This window comes from Stegastes partitus, unplaced genomic scaffold (genome assembly GCF_000690725.1).
Source record: "Stegastes partitus isolate 25-593 unplaced genomic scaffold, Stegastes_partitus-1.0.2 Scaffold1954, whole genome shotgun sequence".
NCBI lineage: Eukaryota > Metazoa > Chordata > Actinopteri > Pomacentridae > Stegastes > Stegastes partitus.
The window spans coordinates 4945-22733 of NW_007579685.1; the positions used below are offsets into that span (position 1 = coordinate 4945).

Below are 17789 nucleotides of genomic sequence, written 5' to 3' on the forward strand. Positions count from 1 at the left end.
TCACAAGTATGGTGGAGGTGATAAGAGAAACAACTTCATCAGCTTCATTATACTGATGACACTGGGTTTTCTCTGTTTTTTTTCTCCTTCACAACACTTCATATTTCTTTCTTTTTCCTCTCTACAGCACCCATTGCTGTGTAAGTGCTCACACACACACATTTATTCTTGCCCTCTACATTGCAGCACTGCACTGCATTATTCTTGACCCTCCCTTCCTTCCTCCCTTGATATACCAACAGAGAACGCCCATGGTGGGTTTGAGAGGCCAAAGCAAAGGAACTGCCTGATCATCAGCTTCAGACACACCAAAGCAGAACACACCCACACCTCCATATAAACCTGAAGCACCCACTGCTTTCTCAGAAGTCTCAGGCCGCGTCGCTGACAGCATCGCGCAGCTATCAACGTGTTCTTTCGACAAAGACGTCATTTCAGAAGCCGATATCCTGACAGAGGGAAACAGATGAAGGATGTCTGCATCTGGATGGCCAATCACACTTCTGCTGGTTCGCCTCTTTGGCTCAGGTGAGTGAAATGAGAGCTGGATGAGTGTCTGATAAGATGGAACTGCTCAGGATGGAAACAGTCAGAAAATACAGACTGGAGATTTAAAACAGCACAAGAGAGTGAAAAACTTCCAACCCCTTGTTAGCTTGTTCATGACAAGTTGTGTTTACCTTTCAGTTTGTTTCTTTTTTTTTTAACATTCCAGAGGACTAAAGAGGTAAAAACACAGACATTAGCGAGTACTGAGAATCTGTAGAGACACGATGTTGGTAAAGTTTTCTGAGGCAAGTTTGGAATGTGTAGTTTTGGGGGTTTCATTAAAGTTAACTTGACAAGACAGAAATGAAAGGATATTTAATCAGTAGGACATAGACGATGTATACAGTATGTACAGGCTGTAACTGATGGATAATGATAGAGGCAGGATTACAAAGTCAATACATTTACTGAAGTGCTGCATTTAGGTGCATTTTAGAGGGATTTGTACTTCACTCAAGTGTTTCCATTTTCTATCCCTTCATATGTTTATGATGTATAAATATACAGGATACTTATACTATGCTTTTTGCTGCTATAGTTTTTTGGGTTTTTTTAGATTTTTTTGAAAATCAAACAAGATAATCTTCAAAATATGAAGTGTTGTTATAGAGGACTGAACCAGTTACAAGCTAAAGCATCAATAGTAGCAATCCAAAAACGTATTACATAACAATCATAATAACCTCAGTAAAGGTCCATTCCGCATAATGTGTGTTTAATTTAGGTGTTAGCGTCATACCCATAAATAGAAATTAGGAAGCAGACATTACATTATGATGACCTTCACTTGAGTTTATGATCTGAGAGCTTCTCCCGTCACTGAATACCGTGAATCAGGAAAAACAGATGTCATTCAATCATGATTTTTGGTGGCATTTAGCTCTATCCCTCTTTGTGTAAACATAGCGGCCTGTCGTCTTATTCCGCCCTTTTTGCTGAGTCGCATGCGGGAAACATAACTCTAAATTTTGACAGCCGGCATGCCCAGTTAGAGTGAGATCATCTGATAGGCAGGAGAACAACCTCAGGATTCAGTGGAACAATAGTCAATTGAAAAGAGGAGCGAGTTCTTCTGACTTGGGCAGGGTGTCCTTCCTTCCTCAGAGGAACAAACTGGGTGTATTCAGTGCGCTATGAAACAATGGTTCACAATAGATCAGCTAAAAAGAGTATTATTTTACGAGATGGCAAAATTCAACTGACCCTTGCCTGTATTATGTAAAGATGGGAAAAAATGAGTCACGAGGTCATACAGCGCCAACATAAACATCACAGAGACACATCATTTTAATCAGCATTTTATTTCTGTAACTGGAATTCACATCATAGATACTAACATGGACTAGTGCTACTGTAAAAGCATGGTGCTGTGAAAAACTATTGAACCCTCTCCTGGTTTCTGGTATGTTTTGTTTGTATTACATGTTAAGCTGTGTGATATCTTAACACAACATTTAACACAAATGAAGACAACCTGAGTAAACACAAAAGGGTAACACTTTATAATAACTATCTAATAGATATTATAATCTAATAGATAATAACTAGTTAATAGATCATTTGTAAACTGTTAATTAGTGAGTTATTAACCACTTGTTAAGTGTTTGTTAATAGTTTGTTGATGATTTATAATGATGACTTATAGATAGTTAATAAACCATTTACAAACTGTTAGTTAATGAGTTATAAATGACTTGTTAACTGTATATTAATGATTTACAGCCATACCTTATAAACCAGTCATAGATCGTGAACAAGCCATTAGTGAATTACTTACTAATGACTTGTTAAGTACCAGTTTATATATGTTATTGGGACGTTATTCTAAAGTTGCAACTATTCCTCATTTATTCCTCATACATTAAAGACAATGTTCAACATTCTATCTGTTGTATGTCTTTGGTAAAATATAATACACAGAAAAGTCTATAGGTGGAAGAGGGTTGAGGTACAAAACTGTGATATTTTAAATATCACATCAAATTTCTGTACCTTGAACTTGTTCCACCCATTTGCTGTTCTACAAAGTTTCATTGGTATTAGTAGATGGTTAACAAACTATTAACAAGTGATCTATAAAGTGCGAGTTAATGTAATAGTTAAGTATTAGTTATAAGCTTATGTATGTTATTGAGATGTTTTTCTAAAGTTGCAACTATTCCTCATTTACCAGCAGTTAATAAATGAGGAATAGTTGCAACTTTAGAATAGCGTCCCAATAACATATATAAACTATTAACTGATACTTAACAAGTCATTAGTAAGTAATTCACTAATGGCTTGTTCACGATTTCTGACTGGTTTATAAGGTGTGGCTATAAATCATTAATAGACAGTTAACAAGTCATTTATAACTCATTAGCTAACGTTTGTAAATGGTTTATTAACTATCTATAAGGCATCATTATAAATCATCAACAAACTATTAACAAACACTTAACAAGTGGTTAATAACTCACTAATTAACAGTTTACAAATGATCTATTAACTAGTTATAACGGATAGTTATTATAAAGTGTTACCCACAAAAGCAAGTTTGGATGATAATTGTATGTATTGAAGCAAAAAAGTTATCCAATACCAAATGAGCCTGTGTCAAAAAGGATTCCCTCCGTTCATCTCTACATTTAAAAAACTGCAATGAAAACTGGTTACAGCTGTATTTGGCACATATGTGCTTGGTTATTACCAACCCTGGTCAATTAGATCATCACATTAATTGACCTGTTTCAAAAGCATGAAGGTGACGGAAAGCTATTAATATCAGCAGCCTGCTAAAATCTAAAGATGTTCCAGCAGAGATGAGAAAGGTGATTGAAATACATCAGTCTAGGAAGGTGACAGAGCTATTTGTAAAGCTTTGATTTGACCCCCGTGTGGACGCAAACAGACTGCTGCTGTCACCACAAATGTATAGTTGTCATGAAGCCAGCGTTTTACCGCAGCGTTAACCTTCTGCTAAGGTGGTGTGACGTAAATTCTGTCACACAGATTTTGGGCTGCATACAGACATCCACAGAGGAAGTTCAAGCGGGAATTACACAAAAATGCTCAGCAATAGTCTACATTCACAGAATGCATGGATACAACTTCACGTGTATGGAACTGAGTCCTCCAAACGGACTTCTGTGTGGTCTGGAAAAAGTGGTGTAGTACAAATCGTTCTGTGTCCATGATGTCCACAGTTGTTCCTGTGTGCATACACACGACTGCCTTTGCATCTGTAGACAGGTCTGCATGGAGTCTTATACTCAGGAAGATGACTACATTTATGCCACACACTGTCACGGATGCAGCAAGGATGAGTTGGAATTAAGCCTCTGGGACTCCACTGATCCGCAGTGAGAGATATTAGCTACACATGGACAAGACTTGGAACAATAGTGAAACTTCCCAGAAATGGCAGAGCTTCCAAAATTACTCTGACAGCACAGTGATAACTCGCGCAGGAAGTCACAAAATATCTAAGGAAATCTAAAAGAAAAAAAAAGGCCTTTCTCTTTCTCAATAAAGGTCAGTGTTCATGACCACTATCTGAAAGACGCTGCAAACTCCAAGAGCACATAGATGACTCTCAAACATTTTCAGAGAATGTTCTATTGACTGAGAAGTCAGAGGTTCAGCTGTTCGTAAGACAGAGATCCTGGTATATTTGGTGAAAATCAAACACCGACGAACATATTGGAAAAGTATAGAGGTGGCAGTGTGATGTTGTGGGGCATCGTTGCTGCTTCGAGGGACCTGACATAACTGCAGGAAACATAAACTCTATGTTATGCAGTAAGATAATGATCCTCAAAACCATCCAAAATGGCTCAGAAGGTACAACATTAAAGTCCAGACACAAACCCTATGAAATCTTGTAGCAGAACCTCAAAAGAGCAGCTTATGCTTGAAAACTCTCCAGTGTAACTGCAAGAATGTGGTTCCACCAAAAAGAGTGGGTCAATACTGCCACCATGTCAAAGACTAATATCTAGGTCTTCATAGGGAGCGTTTGGTTGCAGCTGTTACTGCTGAAGGTGGCATCACTACTGACATCAGTGGGCTGAATCCTTTTTCACTTGGCACATTCTGGTCAACATCTCCCAATATTCACACAAATTAATCAGTGATTTCCAACAATACATAAACAAAATGCTAAATATAAATGTATATATTATAAAAAAGCATACAGTGTACTCTCACTGTAGACCCTCAAGGGATGTTCAGACTAAAAAGGATCCCAAAATCACACATGACATGATGTAGCCTAAAGTTTAAGGTAGATGAAGACATCACAGGTAATTTAAAAATGGGCTAAATGATCTCAATATTCAAAAATCATTCACATGGAAAGAGAAAACAATGCAGGGAAACTATGAGAAATCCCAGAAAGCATGTCAGGACAGATGCTGAATGCTCGAAGACTGAAAAGACTAAAACACAAAAACCATCTGTTCTGAGTATTAATTGAGAAATTTCTCCAATTCACAGAGATTAGGAGGGAGCCTTAAAGATATATTTACAGTATGTGTACTCATAAATTAATTATTGTCTCTTGCTTCCTCTCCTACTCCCTTGACTGCTTCTGTGACCTCAGCTACCTCATCTCCTGTTTCCATGTACACACCTGCTCCAACTCTTCCATCGCAAATTTCACCTCCCTTGCCGACAAGCTTCCCATTTCTACCTTCCCCTTCTCTCAGTGTCCCATCCCACATCCCTCCCTTCATCAGCAGCTCTGCAGAGTCAACAGAAAGACTCCACTGCCCTCTGACGATGTCACCCTCAACTCTGGTGGTCAGGTATGGCAAGACTGAATGATCGTTGTTTAAGGGAGATACGGGCTCAGTGATTAAAGGGTTAATTCAACTACATTAAAAAGGAATAATAACAATAATAAACATTTTGTCATGCATCTTGCATAAAAACACAAGATGCAGCATATGCACCAAATACTGTATTATTCAGGGCTCCAGGGAATTGTATTAAATGTGTAAACTTGTGGACATATTACCCGGGAAGCTCTGCTCTGTTTCTTCTTAAAAGTGATACAACAATGTTACCAGGTCATTGCTCGACTAGACCTAGTCAGATTGTTGTTGTGACCAGGTTGCTTATTCACATGCAAGGCTGACACAATAAATTGCCATCAAATTAATGGAAGTGGATGCATGTCTGAAATGAGATTTAGTAACATATAACTGTGTTTAAATTCCCCTGTCACAGGTTTGGAGATCCAGTCAAAGCTAACTGCTCTATACCAAGGATGGGGTTTTCTGCTCTGGGTTGGGAAGTCTCATCGGTAATGACAATGACAGATTCTGTATTTTGTAATTTATAACTTCAGAACCTTGTATGCACAGAAACAAAACCATTATCCAGAGGCATATGTGCACACTCTCCATAAACATACGGCAGAATTCAAATACAGTGCCGATAAAAAAGTATTTGCAAAACTGCTCAAGCTCTTTCAGGTTCAGTAGAGATTGTGAGTGAGCGGCCCTTTCAAGTCCAGCTATAACTCCTCAGTTGGATTGGGGTCTGGGCTCTGACCAATCCAGAACATTGACTTTGTTATCTTTAAATCATTTCTTTGCTGTGTGCTTCAAGTCATTGTCTTGTCGGAAACCAAATCTTCTCCCAAGCAGCAGTTCACTTGCAATGTGTCCCTATACTTTGCTGCACTCATTTCACCTGCTACCTGAATGAGCCTTCCAGGGTCTGCTACTGCAAAGCATCCCCACATCATGGTGCTGCCACCACCGTGCTTCATGGTGGGGATGGTGGGTTTGTGATGATGTGCAGTGTTTGGTGTCCACCAAACATATTGTCTAGTCTGATGGCCAAATGCTCAAGTTTGGTCTCATCAGACCAAAGAATCTTCTTCTAGTTGACATTTTAAAAAAGAAAAAAGTCTGTAGTGTTTTGGTAAATATAACTACTATATGCAAGGTCTCTGGGTATCAGATTCATACACTGATTTGGCAGGTTATTCAGTACACCAGTTTTATGTACACAATCCAATGCAGCAGCTCTGCAGCAAAAGTCCGACTGACAACGTCTTCGTTGTACTGAAACGTTTTGTATTCGCATTGTAGATCAGAATTTCTCCCTCAATCCACATCCCCAGCTCCTTTACTTGATTAACTTTATAATCCCCAAAACAAAGTTAATTCCTGGCTGAATCAATTCAGTCCAAACTATGAGGCTTTATAGCTTATATAGGCTGTCAGTGTGTTCTGGATCTGCCCTTGGGTCTCCTCCCAGGTACGTGCAGAGGGACCCCGAGGGAAAACCTGGCCCTCCCTTCCTGGATTGTCTTATTGTTTCCCAGAACCTCCTTCAGGGCAACTAAAAGCCCTTCCCTATGGCCTCCCTGAACTCCTCCCAGAGCTGAGTTTCACAACTATAGAAGTAAGCTTTGCTAGCTAAATAGCAATCACTAGCTTCATCAGCTAGAAGAGATCTTTCACCCTGGGCCTACCAGTGGCTACAAAGATTCCCATAGACTGATTAGTGATAATGAGGCTACTGATCCATGTCCAAAATGGATCCTAGTTCATGATCATCACGTTTGGGCTTGACAGTCTGAAGACCTGCATAGATCTATTATATAGATGCTGCATGGGGTTACATTGTACAGGTATACCCAATACCCTGTTACCACAAAGGTAGTGAGAACTGTTCTATTTATTGTCTTCATTTTACTATAATCTCAATAGCTTCATGATTTGTGACCTTTTGTCACTCTAGGAAACTGCTGAGATCACTGTGGATCGTTTTAAAGTCTGGAGTGTGAAGAACTTGACCGTCTGGAGCATCAATGTAACATGTTTTGCACTATCTGAACATGGAGGCCAATGCAACCTTGCCCTTCCTGTAATAATTTACCGTGAGTTAAGAATCTTATCTGTCCAACATCTTAAAACATGCAACAAGAATTTCTGTGTAGTTGATCTGTCAGTCTTTCTCCACAGAGCCTCCCGACAGAGTGTCCATCACACTGGTAAATCACACTGGACCGATGTTTGAGGGTTATCAGTACACGCTGCAGTGTACCGTTCAGGACGTTGCACCTGTTGAAAACCTCGTTGTGACCTTCTACAGAGGAGATACAGCACTGGGTCAAGTTCAGTCCAACAACACCACTGAGAGGACACCAGTGACGGAGATCTTCACTCTTGGCATCATTCCCACTAAAGAAGACAATGGAGCTCAGTACTGGTGTGATGCTAAACTGGAACTGGGACCTGAAGGACCACAGCATCCTCCAGTGGTGACGTCACAAAAACTTAGTGCCACGGTCCTCTGTGAGTCAATCTACTGACATTGATCGTCACATATTTCAAGTCTCTGTCTTTGTTGGGTTGCCTCTGACACCCTTTCACCAATTTACTTTCATAAAACACATCAACTGAACTTTTCTTCAACCCCACTTATGATTTTTGCTCTCTTTCAGTTGGTCCACAGCTCAGTTGTCCTACAAAACTGCAAGTAAGAGAGGGAGAGAGTCTCAAATGTAATGTAACTGGAAACCCTGAACCATCAGTCACCTGGATCAGAGACGGGCAGGTGATTGTTCTTCCCAATCACTCAAGCAGAGCGCATGCTGGAAAATACATAGTGTGGACCGAAGGATTTCTTGGACAAAAAAATTTTACAGTCGAGGTGGAGGTCCTTGCTGGCAGTGGTAGGTTTATGTTTTTTGCTGCACTTTTATCAAATGAATGTTGTCACATTTCCACATAGAATATGAAACAAAAACAGATCAGTGAATGCATAAGAGCTGCAACGTATGTAGATTTTAAACTACCTTTGTTTTTCTATGGAAAACCTTTCATGCCTTAACTTATGATTGTCCTGAGTTTGAAAAATGCTGCTCATCATACCAGATCAAAAGGTGAATGAGGTAAAATGAAACTGAAAGAACACTGATTAAATGATTCCCTCTTTCTAGGAACTGCAAACACCTGTAATGGACACTTCTTGTTGGCTGTCCTGGTAACTCAGATGATTCACTGGCTGTAAAACCTAAAAGAACCTGCTGTGATCTTCTTTCCATGCTGTTTGGATGAACTGCTCCTGTTTGTCAGGGAAGATTCATTGCTTTGTATCACTCGTCTTAAATGTTAATGCCTTTGTGCGCATCATTTGTGCTCACTGAAAGCAGATACAGCTCTCTTCTTGAGGACTGCTGCTCAGGTACATGTTCTTATACTGTTATGGTGAAGCCTCTATGTAACCTGCCTAGAAGGTGAAGTCCACATCTTTCCAACTGAAAGCTGCTGTAGCAGGAAAACCACATGTTAGTCTTGTACAGTTTCATGCTCATTAACTCAGCCACGGTAGATTTTCTTCCACGTTATGTCTGTTTAATGTCTTTGCTGTGTACATGTTTTGTTTTTGTTTGCATTTTTGACACTGCAAAGCAGAAGGTCTTATTTCTCTGATTTTAAAATGCTGAAACAAAACTTGTCCAATAGCAGTACATCTTACTTTACACTTGTATAGCTGTAAACTGTTTGTGCTGTGACAAAATACGGTTAAAGGGAACAAAATTGAACATTAAAAAATAAATAGCAAACACGGGTCAATAATTACAATATCAAACATGTAAAGACTGGTGAACATCTGAGTAGAAAATGCATTTTAAATTTGCAAATGTCCATTCTGCTGGCTTGAGCTCACAAAGAAACTAAAACACACTCCTTCAGTAGTAGTGAATAAATAGTGTCAATTTTCAAGTGAGGTTTTGGCCATTTTAATTGTATACGACTTTGAATAATTGTGGAAAACAAAGGAAACCGTGTGTGTGTGGGTAGTGCAGCGATACCAAATTTTCCGTTGCTGTACCTCATGTGGAGACGAAGCACAAAAGAAATGGCTGTCCATTGTATCTCTTTATTATTTATTAATTCAAAGTAAATCATTTGCATCTCAAACAAAACCTTTCCAATACAATCCATTGTTAAAACATTGTTTTTGGAAGTGGTTCAATAAGTGGGTGTCGCAGGGTCTGACTCAGACAAGAGGGTTGGATGTCAGTTCATTTGTCTGCTTTTTGGTCAAAGTGGCACTTCTGATGCATGAATTTAACTCCATTTGCTTCCATCCTATTGCAGACACACTCACGCAAACAAACACAGATGGCAGAAAGCGCACAAACAACACATCCTCAGTGTTCAATCAGATCAGTTAAGTTTTGCTGGATAGTCATTTACCGCTGCTGGCTTTACGAACATAACTACTCTGTAGGAATCTTGTCATTAGTTCAGTCCATCTTCAGCACCCTGCTACATCTAGAAAGAAGACAAATATCAGTGTATTGATTTGTCCCTACTTGACAAAATTGCTGGGCCATGCCACTGAATATCATCTGTTTTTACCATCAAAGCACTAAATTGGCATTAAATATATTAGTGTGTTAGACAAAGATCAATAAACATGCTTAATGGTTCTTGAAATAAAGCATGAAACTCAAATTTGTATACATTTCCTAAAAGGTAATGTGTCTTATGCGCAATTTGGTTGCACCGTTTTGTCATTTCGGGTATTTATGACCATTTTGTTATCACATACAGTCATTACCAAAACATGCTGCACAATATATTCCTTTAAGGGGCAGTGATTTTACACATTTAAGGTAACCTATCTGTATAATACTAATGCCTTCTGTTGCTCTGGAGGAGCTTCAAGAATCTCTCCGTCCATCCCTCTTGTCAAACAAATAGATTTTCTCTCTCTGACAAACTTAGCAAAAAAAAAAAAAAAAGTAAGGTTAGCAACAAAAATAAATACTTACTTTGTGCATGTGTCTGTTGGAAGCTCTCATTGTATGATAATGTCATCGTCGTCATCTGAAATGATCTGCACTCCATCAGCGTCCACATGTCTGGCGTCTCCAGCCAGCAGCAGCCGAGGCAAAGCAACCGGACGAGCTCTGCTCACTGGGAAACTGACCGGGCTGGACTGAGGAGGTGGAGGAACCACAGGCGAACTTTTGCTGTCCACACTGAAGCTCCAGTGCTGAACTGCATGCCTGTATTTTGCAACAGCCTCTGCTAGGAGCTCCTGGGAAAGTACAAAAGGTTGCTCTCGAGCCAGTGCTTGATCGGCGAGGATGTCCAGGAGTGAGTGAGTAGGCGCTGATGTGGCGTTGACTACAGGTCCGTCTGAATCTGTAGGTGAAGCAAAACCCACATCCAAGTCCAACACTTTAACTGCATCCTTTCTCGAGGCAACACCATCGTTCTGTACAACACCAGGTGGTACAGAACTGGATATATTGAAGTCTTCAGTAAAGACTTGCTCTGTTCCTCGGCTGAGTTCCCCTGAAAGTGACGGAGCTCCCTGAAAACTGCCGCAGCCATCTGGCAAAGTGGAAGCGCCATTCATGGAGGACTGCCTCTTGTCAGACTTGGCCTTTTTCACTCTGAACACAAGTGGAAGACAAAGTTAGTGAACTGACATAGGTAATAAATTGGAGCTGGAGCTCTACGCATTGTTACACTCACGGTAATGACATAAAGGCACCTAACATTTTCTTGCTCTCCCTTAACAGCACGCTGAAACAAGCAAAGGCAAAGGGTCTGTCAACACGTACAATCAGGTAAAGAAATACCTTAAAATCATGCAAGTTGGGATTTCATTTTGATTATGGCATACCTGGACTGCATCCATCCTTTTGGCCAAAGTGGCTTGACCTCATTGTCTATAAAGGTCTTGAGGTAGTCTTCCATCTCCTGGCCCTCTTTTCTTTCCTTTTTATATTTGTCGATTTTTTCTTTGAACACGTGAGCCAAGCACTCCCTGCATGAAAGAAAATTTGCACAGAAGAAAAAAAATATACATTACTATCCCTGTTTTCATGGACCACCAAAGCTTAACTCATTTCAGAAGTGAAATACGGAACAACTTCAAACAGTCCGCTGATGTTCTTTATATCTGACCTGACGTCTTCATTCCACTTGAAGAACTTCCTCGGACCTCCTCTTTTCCCAGCTTTCTCCTCCACATTGTCCTCTTCTGTTGCCCTGACATAAGACGTCAAAATTAGAAAGAAAAAAATATATAGTTCTAGTGAGTCCACACCCAATTAGAAGACGTATTTATGCATTACAGCAAATTGTATGATATCAAGTAGCTGAATGACACTTTATAGATCAACACATTTCATTGTAATTCAAGGTTAAAGTTTTCCTCCAGAAAAACCCCTTGAATGGGACCTAAAGGTGTGCTGTCCTTCTGGTTTTTATTTAAGATTAGAAAGCAGATTTGACAGTCAGGATGTTTCAAGCCGATTGCCATCTTTTGTTGATCTGACGTTTCTGGTACATGTTTGAATGAATGTTAGGGTTTCCACGCCTTTAATATGTTTTCACTCATTTAATAGGACTTGTGACATTTCTGAGTAATTCGCTTGATTATTTATCATTTTCAAGTAGGAATTTAAGTATAAATTACCACAACAGGACAGCTAAAAAATAGAGATGATCTATTTTTAAACCCAAGAATAAATGCTGATCAACTTACTTCGCAGTCTTTGTTTGTTCATACGCTTGGCAGTTTTCATGGAAACACGCAATTTGCTCGGGCATTGATCTTCCAATGGTCTCCTTCAGTTTCTGCATTGGATCTTCCACCGCAGGGGGCTCCTCGTTATCGTAGGCAAATCCAAGAAGCGAGTCAAATATCAAACGAGAACAACCCACGCTAGGCGTAACAGGAGCAGAACTGAGACCCAGAGCAGACTCACCACATGTGTGATTGCCAGTTTCTTGACACGTTTGAGGAGTGTATCTCTGCTGCAGGGCAGGAAGGACGACAGGTGTGTGTAGACCTTGGAGCGCAGCTGACCGCCCTGCTCCCGACACTGCAGCTCAATGCTGGAATGAAAACACAGTGAGAGAGCTGAACAAGGGGTGTCACAGATCAGATGGCTTTTGATTTAATCCACTGCTCTACCCAACATCTTGTATTAAACTTCTCACTGTGCTGATGTCAAAGGTGGGATTATGAAGTTTATATTGATTTAGAAGGAAGCAGCACTTATAGAAGAGATTCACATTTTGCCAACAATGACACTCACATGCTGATGGTGAACAGGTAACGTTTGCGTTCATCTTAGTTTACTGTGTTAACATGCAGAAAGCTTAAAGAAGGAAAGGCACGCACATCCCCGAGGCCCACTGGGTTGGGTGCTGGATCACAAAATGTGAAAAATGAGAAAAGAAGAGAAGAACGATCCGCACACCAAAAATAGGCTCCCTTATACAATTTATTGGTGTGACGTTTCGAGCAAAATGCTCTTCCTCAGCCTGCTAACCATTAGACTGAGGCCGCCATCTTAAGTACCCATAGTGCACAGCATTCATCACGCGGTACATTGGCAGGTAAACAGTTCTTTGTAATGTATGCAATCATGTATAGAAAAATATTTTTACAAAAAATGAATGAATAAACATATGTGAGAAAAAAATATATAAATATAAAATATAAAGATAGAATTTTTCTCACATATGTTTATTCATTCATTTCTTGTAAAAATATTTTTCTATACACGATTGCATACATTACAAAGTACTGTTTACCTGCCAATGTACAACATGCAGAAAGCTGTCAAGTAGCTCTGAGCTGATGGAAGTTCTTTATATTTGATCAGAAACAAAAGAATTGGACTGGTCTCGACCAAGCAGCAAACTTTTGTGCTGAGAATTGAAGCCAGTGTGAAAATGCCAGAAACAGCCTGCAGATGCTCAAATGTCCACTTGAGCCTGACTTCAAAAACCCGATGTTAAACTTTACAGCAAAAATAAACAGCAGGTAGCTTGCTGCTCAGAGGTGCTTGTTTTAGTCAAGGGGTTTTGGAAACCAGTAAGATAAGTGGTAGGAAAGCACAAAGCAGACTGTCATGACTGGCCAGTGCCAGACTTGTATGCCTTACATCCAGTCCAGACCAGGAGGAGTGCAGATGGTGATGCTGCAGCCACCAGACTGATTCAAAACGACAACAAAAAACACTTATGGGTGATGTCATGAAGGGTTCATCCATTTTCAGTCAATGATTCTGACCTGATGGTGGCACTAGATCAAAAGAGCTCGCCAAAATTATCACGATTCATCCCCAAGAAGAAAATTTCAAGGAAAGTCAATCTCACGGTGGTACAAGAGGAAAAGGAACACCGAAGTCAGTATAATCAATCATCTGGAAACGGCCGACCAACCAGCAGATGGACGTTACCATCACTACAACCAAGACTGCTGCCAGGGCTACAAAATAAAAGCAGGCTAAACAAACCATCAGCAGGAATCTTTGCGCAACGTCAAAGAGCCCATTATTGAAACGGGGTGCCCACTGAACCGCCTGATCAGGAACAATATTACGAGTGGATTCTGTTCAAATTCAACCTGATCATGTAGTAAAAGCTGGTTAATTACACAAATCTTAACATGCATAATTCTGGCATTCTGCAGCCGATTAGGCTTTTATAAAAGGCTCCCAGTACACTCCTGGTCTGAGACAAACTGCCATAGTGTTGTTTGTGTTGTGGCACTACTCACTCCAGAAGGATTGAGTTGATATCTGGATTGAAGAACTTGAGTTTTGACTCTCCCTCTGAGGTCTTGGCAGCCTGAAAAGTAGCGAATGCCATCTGTGAGTCTATCCTGCATTTGTCTGGTCACGAGCATTCAGTCTATTAAAAAGTGCCCAAACTTACTGACGTCAGAATATTCAAATAAAACCTTACCACTGTGAGTTTTCTGATGCTCTCTTCTAGTCCCGGGGGGAGTCCCTCTGGCAGGGGGACACACTGATGTGCTGATGCAGAACTGACTTCTGACAGAAGCTGGATTTGCTCTGGATGAGGCTTCAGCTGAGAGTTTGTGTTTGAAGTCTGGGCTTTAGCATCAGAAATATGATCGTCTGTTTTGATCTGGATTCGCTGCGTCTCTGCGGCAGGTTGAGGAAGTGATTTTTGCGATGAAGTCTCTTCACTGACATCTAATAAAGAATCCAAATCAATATCAAAGTCCAGTGTGCTGGCTGCTTGGATGAGAGCGTGGTCGTTGGTTGAGCCGATCAAAGTGAGGAGAGGGTCCGTCTGTCCCGAGCCTCCACCTCCGGCTGCATCTGCCGGGAACACAGGGAATGTGGTTGCACCCATAATCCTAGATGCCCTCTGATGGGCTTTCTCCATCTTCTGTCGTTCCCTTTCCTTTTCTTTTTGAAACTTCTTCAGCATGCTGGTGACGCTCAACGTCTTAGCAGCTCTTTTCTTCCTTCTGACCTTCATCTCTTTGTCCGGCCTAGTTTTAGACAAAGTCCTAAAGATGAACACATTAAGCTTATGAGAGAATTTAGAGAATCATCAGGTCAAATGTTGTGGCATCAGTGGTTTGAAACAAGAGGTGATGCCATTTTGATCAACCTCACCTTAACTTAGGATCCATATTGTTTTTCTTCTCTTCGCCTGCTCCACACTTCTTCTTCTTGGGCTTATCCTGCCCACCACTGAGTTTACGTTTCTAACAATTTGTTACAAGGTGTTAGAAACAATCCAGAAGTTTGAAACTTTTTAAAGAAATTAAACTTTTTAATGAAATGGAACCTTGGTGCACTCAGTCACGTGACACAACATTAATGCGTCTTGAATTTTTCACCCTGAATTTGACCAAACATCATGACAACGCTGATGCTTCTGAGATGCACCACTTACTTTTGTGAGGTCAAGTGTTTTCTCCTCTGCTGTGACGTCGTCAGTTTCAGTGTCAGAAGTCTGGCGGAACTGCAGCATGCCCGAATTCACATAGAACCCACCAAACTTGGTTGTAATGGAGGCCGGCACAAACTCATCGTACTGGAGACCAGACAGAAACGATATTACAATCCATCAAAAGAGATTTTAGCAATTTGAGAAAAAAATGTAATAAGCTAAAGCTTGATGGACCTCTAAATGTTAAAACTGGGAATAAATAGTAGAATTAATAGTGTGATTTATAGTATGTATGAATTCAGATGTCAGTCTAAAGCCTCACAGCCTCAGAGTTGTCAATGAAAGAATCCTCTTCATCATAACCATAACCGATATCTATCAAGTCCTGAATGCGATCCTTTTTCTTCTTAGGTTTGTCGCCCTGCAATAAGAAGAGGCAACATATCAAATCATTTCCAAATCAAATTGATAACAACCTTTTGTTTAAGCAGATTTCTTACTTCGTAAACATAATACATGTGGAGGATATTAAATAATGCCAGGCCAAATCTGTGATTCAGGTTTGCTGTAAAGCTACTCACATATTTTTCTTCGAACTTTCTTGCGATGGCAGCAACTTCATCACTTTCTCTCTTTTCTTCCTCTTCAAGTCTGCTCAGAGGAACTTTAGCTTTGGATTGATTGATCTATAAAAAATAACAAAACTCACATATTAATCACAGACGACACACAAAAATACAAAACAGCTGTACTTTGCCTTATAGTCACATTTAACTTCACATAAACTTAAAACCAACTTTACATGACGCCTGTTTTTATGGCATTTAGACTTACTAGACTGAAATCTGTTGGCACATCAGGTTTTAACTGTTTGGAAAACTAGGATCACCATTTCAATAATTTATTCCAAAAATATGATCAAATAAAATAGCAGGGCTGCACTTTGATTAGCATTAACCTGTGAAACCCTGAGCTTATCATCAGGCCTCTGCTTGAAAATTACAACAGTTTATCTCTGCAACCACAAGGTCTATTTGAATAATTCTTGTGTCATAATAAAAGGAACATTTGTAAGATTTGTTCAGATGTGTAAATATCAGCATATATGTTACTGGTTAAGAGCAAATGTAGACGACACACAGCACAAATGAAAAATGTTCAGGTTTGCCTAAAAAAAAAAAAAAAAAAGAAGAAAAAGCACTTTCAGGATAACGATCTCTTTGGAATGATCCAGCTGCAGCTCTAAACCTCTCCCAGACCAGAGAACAATATGTGAACATTCTCTCTGCAAAGGTTGACTCTGATAAAGTGAAGCAGAACTAAATTAGAGTGTTTTTAGTCCAGACAGTTCAAGTCAGTTATATCTTGAAAAAGGTGCAACCATCAGGTTAAAATGTAAAGATTTATCGGTTTGCCTAAACCCCAATCTTTATACAGTACATATACTTTTTCTTTGCTTGCTTTTATGTTACTGTTTTAGAGAATAATTACATTATTTTACCAGAACTTTAGGCCCAATAATTAAAACAAAATAAATAATCACTCCATCTTCCCTTAAAAATCTTACATTTTCATGTATTACAAAACTTGCTGGTTTGTCTGTTTGTGTCCGTTTTAAATTAATTGCCAAATACTCCATACCGCTCATGTTAACAGTTTTATATATATTCTAATAGTAAAAAGCAGAGGTTTATTTTGTATATTACTGTTAAAATGTTAACTCAACTTGAACTTGAACACTTCTTTTGGTTTCCTCAGAGCAGCCAAATGGCAGCAAGGCCACAATCAGTCCAGTAACTATGTCCAGTGGTATCTAGGAAGGAGTAATGGGGAACTTCTTACCCTGGTTTACTCTGTACCATCTTTGGTTAAGTGCTTTTAGTGCAACCATGAGCCCTTACAACATGTTTTACATGAACAAAGACTTATTTTCTCATGTTTTAGTCCTTGTGGCTTGCTAAAAAAAATAATAAACAAAAAATTTAACATCCTTTTTCTCCAAAGCAATCCGGCTAAAGTCCCACCTTGACATCAATGAGCTGATTGTAGCTGAACTCTGGGAAGCTCCGCTCGTCGGGCTCAATCAGGGTCAGGACGAGGCGCACCGTGTCGGGGTCTGAGCGCTTCTCTTCCCCCTGCGGAGCCCCAGAGGGACACTGGTGGAGCGAGGTCGAACCGGCCGAGGGTGGAGGCCCATCCTGGCTCAGAGTGGTCAGTTGAACTCTCCTGGATTCAGCCATGTAGCTGACAGCAGCAGCAGCAGCTTCTCAGGTTTGTTCTGAGGCTTTAATGAGGAACAAATGGTTGCAGGTGTGAGCGGCCTGCAGCTGTGCAGCCAATCCTGGCTCAGTAATGAAGAGTTAAGTTGTGTTTGTGCCTTTATTCTTATTTTTTGTTGCTTCAACAGAACAGTTTAAATCACTTTTAAACCAGACTGATCATTCACTTTAACTGGCATCCACAAAAGTTTATATTTAAAGGTGACGGTACAGCTGCTGGAGCTTTAGTCACTTTCTGTTGACATAGTGGATTGCTTTTTTT

General features: G+C 40.0%; 2 protein-coding genes across 2 annotated transcripts; one reads left to right on the top strand and one right to left on the bottom strand.

The window, feature by feature from the left end:
- Nucleotides 1-445: 445 nt before the first annotated feature.
- Nucleotides 446-9278, top strand: LOC103373324 (vascular cell adhesion protein 1-like). Its single transcript, XM_008303187.1, has 7 exons — nucleotides 446-528; nucleotides 5132-5336; nucleotides 5761-5836; nucleotides 7288-7426; nucleotides 7512-7844; nucleotides 7994-8224; nucleotides 8492-9278. Exons 1-7 carry the CDS (start codon nucleotides 474-476, stop codon nucleotides 8560-8562), a joined length of 1110 nt encoding a protein of 369 aa, XP_008301409.1. The 5' UTR covers nucleotides 446-473; the 3' UTR covers nucleotides 8563-9278.
- Nucleotides 9279-10362: 1084 nt separating this feature from the next.
- On the bottom strand, nucleotides 10363-17488 carry LOC103373326 (ubinuclein-1). The gene is made up of 13 exons (XM_008303189.1): nucleotides 17273-17488; nucleotides 15830-15934; nucleotides 15571-15669; nucleotides 15252-15392; nucleotides 14969-15060; nucleotides 14283-14859; nucleotides 14095-14165; nucleotides 12290-12419; nucleotides 12067-12188; nucleotides 11484-11567; nucleotides 11200-11343; nucleotides 11049-11099; nucleotides 10363-10966 (listed from the first exon to the last, which is right to left on the bottom strand). Exons 1-13 carry the CDS (start codon nucleotides 17486-17488, stop codon nucleotides 10363-10365), a joined length of 2436 nt encoding a protein of 811 aa, XP_008301411.1.
- Between the last annotated feature and the right edge of the window lie 301 nt (nucleotides 17489-17789).

Bases quoted from the DNA above. Each gene is read 5' to 3' on its own strand.
- LOC103373326 (XM_008303189.1), bottom strand. From the start codon at position 17,488: ATGGCTGAATCCAGGAGAGTTCAACTGACCACTCTGAGCCAGGATGGG. The intron at 11,344-11,483 runs GTCAGATATAAA...TCTTTCATGCAG, and splicing joins AAGTGGAATGAAGACGTCAG to GGAGTGCTTGGCTCACGTGT. The intron at 10,967-11,048 runs GTGAGTGTAACA...ACTTGTGTTCAG, and splicing joins GGTGCCTTTATGTCATTACC to AGTGAAAAAGGCCAAGTCTG.
- LOC103373324 (XM_008303187.1), top strand. From the start codon at position 474: ATGTCTGCATCTGGATGGCCAATCACACTTCTGCTGGTTCGCCTCTTT. The intron at 7,427-7,511 runs GTGAGTTAAGAA...CTTTCTCCACAG, and splicing joins CCTTCCTGTAATAATTTACC to AGCCTCCCGACAGAGTGTCC. The intron at 8,225-8,491 runs GTAGGTTTATGT...CCCTCTTTCTAG, and splicing joins GGAGGTCCTTGCTGGCAGTG to GAACTGCAAACACCTGTAAT.